Source organism: Thalia democratica, chromosome 8, assembly GCF_965202585.1.
Source record: "Thalia democratica chromosome 8, ktThaDemo2.hap1.1, whole genome shotgun sequence".
NCBI classification, from domain to species: Eukaryota; Metazoa; Chordata; class Thaliacea; order Salpida; family Salpidae; genus Thalia; species Thalia democratica.
This window is the reverse complement of record NC_139172.1, coordinates 16,261,649-16,273,142: the sequence shown is the minus strand read 5'-3', so window position 1 is coordinate 16,273,142 and position 11,494 is coordinate 16,261,649. Positions and strand designations below refer to the sequence as shown.

Here is an 11,494-nt window from a genome sequence, read left to right as displayed (position 1 = left end):
TCGTTAGTCTTTTTTTAAAACATAATTTAATTTGTTTCGGTTTTCTGACTCGGCTCTTTAGGTGTAAACACTTCAATACGTTATATGTTAAATTGAAAGAGAATTTATAAAAAAAAACATATATAGCTTTCTAAAGGTTAAGTTTGTTTGAGAACTATCTTTTATTTTCTTTTCTTGTTTATAAAAAAATATAAAGTATGTATTTCATACTTTTTTAAAACATACAGAAACATAAAATAATTATTTAAAAAGACTATTATGTAGCGTTCGTAAAAACGAGTATAGCAATTATTAATTTTTTTAAATTAAACATGTAAACCATTACAACTTTTTTTACGGGAAATTTATAAACTTATGATAGTATTTTTCTTTGTATTAACTAAAATTATACTATACTTTCTATTTTAAACATTCTTGTTTTATGTTTATTTTTTTAGTAGCAAAAAAAAAAAGAAAATTTGATGAGGTTTTAGTTCAATTTAATTTCATACGTGTAAGTATGGAAAATTAAGCTACGAAAATAAAATAAAATAAAGAAATACCGTCTAGTTTTATAATATACGTGTATAATAAGAATGGAATGGCTAAAAGTTTAGAAACTAATAAGTTTTTAAAAGCCCAAAAACAAATCATATTTAATTTTAATCTCATTTAATCTTTAAGTATTATTCTTTGCATACCTATTATTATCAAAAACTTGTTACTAGTAGCTTAAAAATTATAGCTTTTTTTTAAGTAAGAGCAACAAATTTAGGCTTGGCATTTAAGAAAACAAATTTACTTAGCTAGACATGAAAAAAAGTCACTTTACAAACTTAAATATGATGATAAAAATATCCGATTTGTCATCATAAAGTAACTCGCAAAGTTTATATATTTAGAGATCAATTATTTGTTCTAACTTTACCATTGAAAGTCAAAAAAAAAAACTTTTCACTACAACTGAAAAAATTATAATAATATAAATTTATAATATAATTAAAAAATCTATAGAAACCTTAACAGAAAAAATTCATTTTGAAAAGTTTAAGTTGGCATGTTTGTATTTATAAAAAAAAAAGAAGCCTTTTACGTGTAAGAACAATAAAATAAATTAAACTAATTATGAAAAAGTAGGGTCAAAAAAATTCTTTATACTAGTTTTTTTACTTAATATACCTTTCATTTTTAAATATACTAAGTCAAAAAACGCATTCTTTCTTACATTTAACAAATGTTGAAAGAACTTATTTACTTAGCAGTTTGACATCAATGCACTCATCGCATTCAATGTCGAGTTGCTTGCAAGACTGCTTCATATCAACAGGTTCATCGTCGAATTTAAACGATAGCTCACATAATTTCTTACCAGGAAATATTTCTTCAGCGTAAGATGCAAACACTTGCTCCAGAGGATCCGTCTGTTGTAAAATATTTCATTATGACTCTACAGAACAGCTCTTGCCTGTTTTGTTTGATTTTATCCGAAATTATTTAAACATTGACTATGGTTACCACTGATCAAGCTGAGAAAAATTTCCTGACTTTTCCTGACTTTTTACCAAAATTTTCCTGACTTTTCTAAATAAAACTGTTAAATTAAACTTATTCTAAAATACATAATCTAACACTTGAAACTATATAAAGCTTTCAATCTAATTTTAATACAGGTTAAAAACAACAGTTTTTTGCTGAATTCTATCATCAAACTTCCAGTACATCACTTAAACCATCTGTGTGTGATTGATGTTTGTAATAAACAGCTCTAACAGCAAAATACTTGTATTATTACCTTATAAACACAGCTTGTCTAAAAAAAGACACAATTATTTAGCATTTCCTAGCATAAATGAATCTAGATAAACAAACGACAAATAAGGAACCTTTACAATTAAAATCTTGAACTAATAAAGAACTTTCACAACTAAAATCTTAAAACAATAACAAATTTTTACATTTGAAACCTTAAAACAATAAAGAACACATTTTTTAGAATTTCCTAGCATAAATTTATCTAAATAAACGAAACGACATATAAGGAACTTTTACAATTAAAACTTTAAATCAATAAGGAACTTTAACAACTAAAACCTTAAAACAATAACGAACTTTTACAGTTAAAACATTAAAACAATAAACTACTTAATCAAATACCGTTTTTCTAAATGTATGTTCTAAAATTTATTTTCTCCGTTTTTTTATTATCACTTCAACCTCTTCATCTATGAAGATATGGTTTCCTTCATCTGAACTGCATTACGCTTCATTTTCTTGGCAGTTTAAATCATTTGACTCATTTTATTTAAATCGCTCTCATCTGCTTCCCCTACACTTGTTGAAGAGAATCTTTTCTATAAATCAAGCCACCACTTGTGGGCTTCATTTCTTTTCTTTTAGCACTCATTTATTTTTACTTTCATTTATAAAATATTTCCTCTTATCATTTAATATAAAATTTGTAACAAATAAATATACTCTTATTTACTTAAGTTACTCAACAAAAAATACAAATAATAAGTAAGCATAATCTTGGCATATACCTCTCTTATAACTTATTTTATAAATTTAAACAATTTTGAAAAAATTATAAAGAGGTAAAGTATACACATTAACTTGTTACATAAAATACTAAACTAACTGCTTAGTTATAAATAACTCAATTATTTACCTAAACAAAAAACACTTTGATTTTAAAATTATGCTAGATAAACTTTTGTGTATATATCACAGTTTCACTATGCAAGTGTCCTTACTACAGATCATCAATACTAAAAAGCTTACAAAATCTGCTTTTCAAGTAGGGTACTTGTTCAATATGTTAATAGAAAATTTTTGCAGTTTTGTAAACGATATTTTACTAATTTATACCAGATGAAAGCATTGGAAATAAATTAAATATATTGTAAATTTCTAGGAATATTTTGGAATTTTTTCTGACTTTATAGGACTTTTAATTAATGTTTACCGTTTGAAGGCTTTTGAAAACAAGGAATTTTGTAAATTATAACTGACAAAATCTGACTCTTTTTTATGTTATTTTATCAAATTTCCCGACTTTTCCTGACTTTTTTTCAAAACCTCCCATTTTTCTTGACTTTTGTCATTTTTAAAAATTTTTCCTGACTTTTTCTGATTTCCTGACTTTTCACGACCGAGTGGCAACCCTGAGTGACATTTATAAAACACTATATATTCATTTAAGTTTTTTAAGTACAAGGCTATTTTTATGACTAATAATATAGAGAGCTATTATAAGGGTGGCATTTTAACCTGGAAACCTTGAATTTAAAAACTTAGGAAGAAATAACATGAAGAAACTTAAAATTTTGAGCAAATTTACATGTTAAATTATGAAAATAAGATAAGCATAAAAATAGCGTTACAGTATCTTTTCAGTAATTTTATGCTATAAAACATTTTTAAACCTTAGATTAATTTTCTATTAAAATACAAATTAAAATTTTAGTTTCAAAACCCTTAAAGAAAATAAGAAAACCTTAAAGGAACCACCCAGTATCATAATTTAAAATTTGTCCGACGCAAGGTTAGCTTTTCAAAACAATGCTTAAAACAGAGTTGCCACTCGTTTTTTCAAAATTTTTTCCATGTTTTTAAAAGTACACATTTTCGGGTCTATTTTTAGTTTTAAGTTAATTTCTATATAAGAAACTGTTTTAAATAGTGTAAAAACATTGAAAAGATACTGTAAGGTTACTTTAAATGTGTTTATTAAAAAAAAATTTTGATGATGACAAAAAAATCTTATTTATATGATATATTTTTAGTGTCAAATCGAAATTTTGCTACTGAAAATGTTAAAATTATTAAAAATTCTAGGTTTTTCCAGGTTTCTAGGTAAAGTGGCAACCCTGTTAAAAACTAAATCAAAAAAAGTTAATGACAATTAAAATTATAATCTAATACAACGAAAGTAATACTTCTTCAATGTAGAATTCTCGTTTAGAGCGTTTTTCTCCGGACTGCAGAAATATTTTGAAGGTTGGCTGTTCAACGTCATCATCTGGAATTTCCACACATTCTGAACAAATAATAAGTTACAACACATGAATGAAGAAAACAGCTGCTAAAGACTCACTTATATATAAAATAATAGGAGTTTTTGTATGCATACTTTAAAAGTTTATTTGTATCAACTAGCTATGAAACCAATTTTTTAAAACCCGAGTATTTTTTAAAATAATTTTGTAATAAAAAACAACTCAACAACAAAGATAACTTACAGATTTTAAATTTTTAATAAAAATTTTGTGATATCTCTTAAATAAAATTAAAATTAAGGAGTGACTAGTTATTATAACAATTAAGACACTATAAGTTTTTCGAGTGTGTTTTATTCTTTTATACTCCAAACAAACACAATCTTATAACCAACGCTAATTGAACAAATTAAAAGTAATTAAATAAAAACTGTACGAAACAATATTCTTTATTATCCGTAAGTAATTTACTTAACCAATGTTTATAACCGTATAAAACGCTACTCGAAACCAAAAAAACTTTTAAACCCTCGTAAAAGAAAAGTAAAAAGGTATTTTAAATAAAAAGCGTGGCTTAAATATATCCTAATTAGTAAAACTAGAAAGAATAATATTAGTGCTAAATAGTTGTTGAAGTTTTAATACAGATGTTTTTAACTTGTTCAAACTTTAGAATAGAGAAAATAAGCGATTGTTGTTTATTTAGTAATCCACAAAAGCTAGTATATAAATGTGTGTATTAATAGTTTATTCATCGCCAATAAGTACTAAAAATTAATAAATCAATAGATTAAACTTAAACGTAAAAATAAAATAAAAAAGTTACAAATAAAGCAACCGGGTGCACGACTATTCAAATTCGGATAATTCAAATTCTTAATTAAAAAATTTAAACAGCCATAAATAAAAAGGTAATGCATATTTGTCAAATATAAAAAAATACATATGTAGGTCATAATCATATCTACAAGCCATTTTTATATTATTGTAAGTCATTAAACTTTTTTTTGAGATATGGATTAAATCAAGTAAAAATTATAATTATTTTTAGTAATTTTTAAATATCTTGAAAAGTATGTTACGTTTTGAAAATAAGAAAAAGGTGGCTTGTAGATATTAATAAGATCTACAAATGTATTTTTAATTTTTTCATACTTATATTACTTATTGAGATATAGTCTTTTAAATATTCTTTAAAGATTTTGAATTGTCGTAATTTGAGTTGTCCGAATTTGAATTGTCATGTAACAAAAGCAACCATTAGGAATGTCTAACAGCCAACTTATAAATTTATTCACAAATCAATGATACAAAAATATAACTTATTTGAAAAATCTTATTTTGAAACAATTCCAAGACTTTTTATAAACAATAAAGATAATTTTTTTAATTGTATAAACATTTCATATTTTTACGTTTAGTTTATAAAAAAAAAGAGATATTACATGAAAAAATTACTTACCCAAAAGTTGCTTTACTTCTCCAGTATTCACAAGATCTTTTGCAGTACAATTCATTTCTATTTTACCATTATTTGATGCTATTAAAAGTTTTTTAACTGGAATTTGAGTTTTTTGTGAAACTTGTTCGTAAAGTGTTTCCATTTTAGAACTCTAATAAAATAATTAAAACTGAGTTATGATAACCTAAAAGACAGTTCAAAGAAAACAAGACTGATACAAAGATTATACCTTTTTTATATATTACACTTTTTAATACATTTTCAACTTTAAAAGAAGTCTTAAACTATAAAATTTACTCATTTAAAATCTATGTATATTCTCAACATGCGATAGAAAATAGCAAATACTAAAGTAATTAACACGGATTGTAGTTATACAAAAAATTATATACAACTAAGTTATATCTATACTGTCATAAACTAGTTGTAAAATAGTTGAACTATCTTTTAATTTAACTTTTACAAACAATGTATAAATTACAAAATGTATTTTTAGTGCTAATCGCAATAATCTACATGAAGTAAAAAAAAGTTTTAAAAAGTATCCTAAGCTTAAATAAAGATAAATTAATTCTATTAAAATATTAAAAATAATACATGTTAGGTATAATAGATTTTTTTTAATAAAAATTATGAGCAAATTTAAATATATTAAATTATAAAAATTTTCTATATTAATAGTATAAACATTAAGTGTCTTTAAAAAGTACTTTATAAAGTGTAAACAACTATACTAAGATTGTCACCAGTAGTTTTAATTACAAAATGTTTAAAATACAGTTTTTGTACTATTTTTTACTATCAGTTAATAAATAACAGAAATTTTTAGAAACTAAAATAAAATACATGATAGAAAACTTTATAAAATTTCTAATAAAATAAGCATATACTTAATACTCAAAGCTATATAACCAGTAAAGTTTTTATGTTGATAAACATAGTTTATTTTATTATACCAACTTTATAACTCAAGATTTGAATAAAAATATTCTGTTTGAAAAAAAAACTTAAAATAGAAGCGAAATCAAACTTTATTAACTAACAACTAACATTTACAAACAATTTGTAAAACACAAGTTATAATTTTAGTCTATAAAACAAGTATTTACCCTAAGGTAATTAATCCAGTATATCTATATCTCAAGATTTATAACTTTCAGTCGTAACTGCAAAAAAACTAACGTCTTTTATATTGAAGTGATGAATTTTGTTTTTAAAGTTCACGCAAAACACGTGTGTTGTTTCTGATTTAGAGCTGATTAACACAATTTCATCTTCATCATCGTCGTTCATTTTTGATTTCTTTTCAACAAGGCTGTTTTCTTTCTTCAGTTGTTCAACTTCTCTGTGTTTGAAAAAAAAAATTGTTTATCTAAAATTTAAAATCAAAATCGTAAAAGTTTATATACTACTGAATATTTTTTAAATTTGAAGAAACTGTTCAAAAATTGAATTTTTAAATTTCCGAGAAAATCGACAACAAAATATTATTGTTCATAGGTTTGTATCAGGAACTTTTTATAAAACTGACTATGTCTCTAAAAATGATAAATTTTTATTTTCTTTAAAAATAAACTTATAGTTCATACTTTAAGCTTTCATAATAGAGTCAATCATAGCTTTTGCAAAAAAAAGCCTTGACCACAATGGCTTTAAGTTTACTTCAAAGAGGTCATCATTAAACTTTATGTATGTAGTTAGCTGTTTAAATTAAATATATAGTACAGTGTAAATTAAAAAAAAATATCAATAATTTAATTTTATGCCTTATGCTTTTAAACCGAACTTTTTTTTCCAGTTTGTGTATTGCTTTATTTAAAAATACATATAAATGTACAAATAACAAACTTAAGCAATGCAAGAGATTCCTTTTGTTTTTTGTTTTTTCTACCCTTTCTTCTTTTTTTCATATACTCTTCTAAGTCTTCTTCTAAATCTGACCTATTTAAATTAAATCTAGTAAAAAAAACTTAAGTAAAGTTTAAAATTACAAAACTTTTAAAATAAAAGCAGAATTTATTTCACAAAAAATATTATTTATTCTAAACTAAAGTGTACAAAAAGCATGATTCGTTAAAAAACAACTTTTATAAATTAATGTTGCATTTAAAACCTCATAAACTTTTCAACATTTTTTTTTAATTTTAGGACTTACTATTTACTAAGGTTAAAATTAAGCACTTTTTGAAGCTTGTCTTTTACCTTCTAAATTTGTATACTATATAAGAACTTAACATGTTAAATTTAAATGAATTAACTACAAATATGTTAAGTTTTTAACTTCATAAAAAAACATCATAGGCTAAATAAAAGTTTCTTACACATCACTCAAAGTTTTGTTATTTTTGTTTTCATCTGAACTTTTAAGGTCAGTTTTATTACTTTTAGCATTTTTTTCTTTTACTAGCTGTTCATCTGCAAATTTAGAAAAAGTGGTAAAATGGCATTGCAACTTATTATAGTTGTAACAAAGTACAAAATCAAGATTTATATATAACACTTGTATAAAACTTTAATACTCTGATTTTTTGTATCTATCTACACTATTATATGTAAAACTTATTTTAAACTATGCTTTGCAACATATGCAGTAAATATACGCATAAAAGTAGCTATAAGATTTTACATATAAAATCCATTATGAACAAAATAAACAGCTAAAACTATTTGGAAAAAAAAATTTAATAGTTATAATACGTTTATTAATAAAGATATTAAACTTAAAAAATTTAAAACTTAAGAAAACATCAATAGATAGTTAGTTTAAAAATTATCATGCTGTTAACTTTGAATCAATAAATAAAGATGTCTTTATTGTAATTATTAGGAAAAATTATCAATGAGGTGCAAAAAGAAAAGTAACCCTTTTGTCAACGTAGTAAATTTAATTTTTGTCTATTTTACATTTATAACTAATATATCATTTTAAAAATTCAAACAACTTTTTAAATAAAAGTAGTCGAAATTTAAGAGTTTTATAGGTCCCTTATAGGAGGCGCAAACCATAAATCCAAAATACTATTTAACTCAAAATACTATTTTTTCAAAGAACTTTGGCTTAATTTTTTTCATTTTTCTCAATATAGTTCCTGGAAATATTCCGGAAAAATTTATAATTTCTAATTGAATTTTTTTTCTAAAATAAACAATAATAAAAGGGTTGATCATGCCAATTCGATCATCAGACCACAAGTTTTGGTAGACTGAGACTAATTTTGTCCTTATTAGGACTCATCAGTCAGTCACAACCGAAAACTTGCAGTTGTTAATCTACAAACAGTTTATCATGCTTTCACATGAAGCAACCATTTGCTGGCAATGATCAGTGACGTCATCATTGTCTTTTGCAGTGCAACGTTTTAAACATTGTGTCCACTAGGCAAGACATCTGGTATGCTCGTTTTAGTACAATCAACAAAAACCATCGGCGAAAGTCTGCAGAGCAGAAGTCTGGACTTTTGTTTGCCGTGAGACAAGCTCAAGTTTATTTGGTTTTAGTTTTGTTGTCAAACAATAATAAAAACTTTTTTATTTTTTTTTTCATAAAACTTTGATATTTCTTTTTTTGTTTTTTTAATTCAATTTGACAGATTTGCTAAACATTTTAAGGAACAATTTGTAAAAATGTTATGTTCTAGACCAAAATACACAAAAATAAGATACACTAGATAAAATTCTAAATTTCTTTAAAATTAATCAATTAAGATAATGTCAATTATAGTATTGGAAGTAATAAAACAATTAACATTACAGCAAATACAAAAAAAAATACAACATTTTTTTGAAGTGTTTTTAAACTAACTTTTAAACTTTTGGTAAACATCAGAAATCTGTTCAATAGCTTTGCTTTTATAAATTTTGGGTGCAGGTTTCATAGTTAACATATTTGTAGGTATCCTTCTCTTCCGTTTAATTATTACTGTTTTACCTTCATAATCTGATTCTGATGAGCTCATTGTGTTAATTATCAGAACTTTAATCTGTTGATAAAAATATTAAGTCTAACAGTAATAATAAATTAGCAAAATTTATTTATTAAATTAAAAATTATTTATAACACTAACAATATAAGTTTATACATTTAAAGTAATTAAGTATCAGTTATACAGACTGATCATTGCCAGCAAATGGTTGCTTCATGTGAAAGCATGATAAACCGCTTGTAGATTAACGACTGCAAGTTTTTCAATTGTGACTACTGATGAGTCCTAATAAAGACAAAACCGGTCTCAGTCTACCAAAACTTGATGATCGAATTGGCATGATCAACCCTTTTGTTAAACTTGTGCTTGTTTCACGGGAAACAAAAGTCCAGGCTTCTGCTCTGCAGACTTTTGCTAATGTTTTTTGTTGATTGTACTAAAACGAGTGTACCAGAAACTGATCATTGCCAGCAAATGGTTGCTTCATGTGAAAGCATGATAAATCGTTTGTAGATTGACGACTGCAAGTTTTCGGTTGTGACTGACTGATGAGTCCTAATAAGGAGGAAATCGGTCTCAGTCTACCAAAACTTGTGGTCTGATGTTCGAATTGGCATGATCAACCCTTTTTTTATACAGATAATTTTTAAATTTCCACAAAAGGACACCTTACTAAAATTAAGAACTTTAACAATATTTAAGCTAATTATGTTAACACAAAAATAATGTTGTTAAAATAATATCTTAAGCCATACAAAAAATAGTCCAGAATAGTTTTAGGCCTCGTTAAAACACAATTTCTACAGAGATTTATAAATTAAAATATTTAGATTTCCTAACTTTTAAGTCCCTACTCCTAGTTAAACACAACTTGGGTCTACTATATCAAGAAGGAAAACTTTATCTAAATTTATAAATAAATATTACAAACTTGAAAAAACTAATAGAATACAAGTAGTCTAAAAATAATAAATTCTAAACTAAATAATTTAAAATTTAAATAACTCAATCGCATATAAGTTTTAACAATAAACAAGTCACAATCATTTTCTATCACACGATGAATTGCATTCAAATTTAAGGTTTATTTTATAAAGATCAGTCAATGGTAATTTATCATTTATAGGTACAGAAATTAACCTGATTTTAAACAGATTCTACTCAAATGGTACTGACAGATACTAATTTGCTAATATAACACACTAGTTTTTGCCCTTAATCAGGCCTGTGGCCTGCAGGACGCATTCAAAACTTTGTGTCAACTAATTTAAGGGCATAGGGGGGTCAACACCTTTTTTTTGAAATTTGATTTTATTTTATATAGTTTTTACTAAGCTACAAGATGCTTTTTACAGATAAAAAAAACTCAAAACAATTTTTGAGATATAACTGGTCAAATTTGGAGGCAACAATAGGTTTTTTATGGGGGGCGCAAACTAAAACGGCAAAAATAGACTATTTCACTAAATCTATCTTCTCCTACATTTTTTGAGATAACAACCTCAAATTTTCAGGAAATGTTCCTTGATTTATTTAGAAAATTCTGTTGGAAAGAATTAAAAAAAAAAATTAAAAAAATAATTTTTATATAAAAAACAAACAAAAACAAGTTTTTCTCTGTTTTTTTAGTTATAAAACTTTTATTTTAAAAATTCTATTCTGACAGAATTTTCTAAACATTGCAAGGAACAGCTCCTGAAAAGTTGAGGTAGTTATCTCAAAAAACGTAAGAAAAGACAGATTTTTAGTGAAATAGTCTATTTTTGCCGTTTTAGTTTGCACCTCCCATAAGGAACCTATTGTTGCCTCCAACTTTGACCGGCCATATCTCAAAATTATTTTGAATTTTATAAATCTGTAAAAAGAATCTTGTAGATTAGTAAAAACTATATAAAATAAAATCAAATTTCAAAAAAAGGTGTTTACACCCCTATGCCCTTTTAACACCATTTTGTTTAAAAAAAAAATTTTAAGACCTAAGTGTTATCTTTAAAATATAATCTACAATTAATAGATAAATTTTTAACAAAGACAGCATTTACCACGAAATAATTAACATAAATTGAATAAGAATACCATATTGCTGCACACCAAACGTTATGGCCTTTGTAAATTTACACAACAAAAAGCTT

The 11,494-nt window shown here is 24.7% G+C and overlaps 1 protein-coding gene across 1 annotated transcript; it reads right to left on the bottom strand.

Annotated features, from left to right (window-relative positions):
* Window positions 1-507: 507 nt before the first annotated feature.
* On the bottom strand, window positions 508-9,412 carry LOC145842627 (uncharacterized). Its single transcript, XM_082950102.1, has 7 exons — window positions 9,242-9,412; window positions 7,761-7,854; window positions 7,288-7,380; window positions 6,622-6,784; window positions 5,440-5,590; window positions 3,918-4,018; window positions 508-1,400 (listed from the first exon to the last, which is right to left on the bottom strand). The coding sequence occupies exons 1-7, from the start codon at window positions 9,393-9,395 to the stop codon at window positions 1,227-1,229; spliced, it is 930 nt and encodes a 309-aa protein (XP_082806228.1). The 5' UTR covers window positions 9,396-9,412; the 3' UTR covers window positions 508-1,226.
* Between the last annotated feature and the right edge of the window lie 2,082 nt (window positions 9,413-11,494).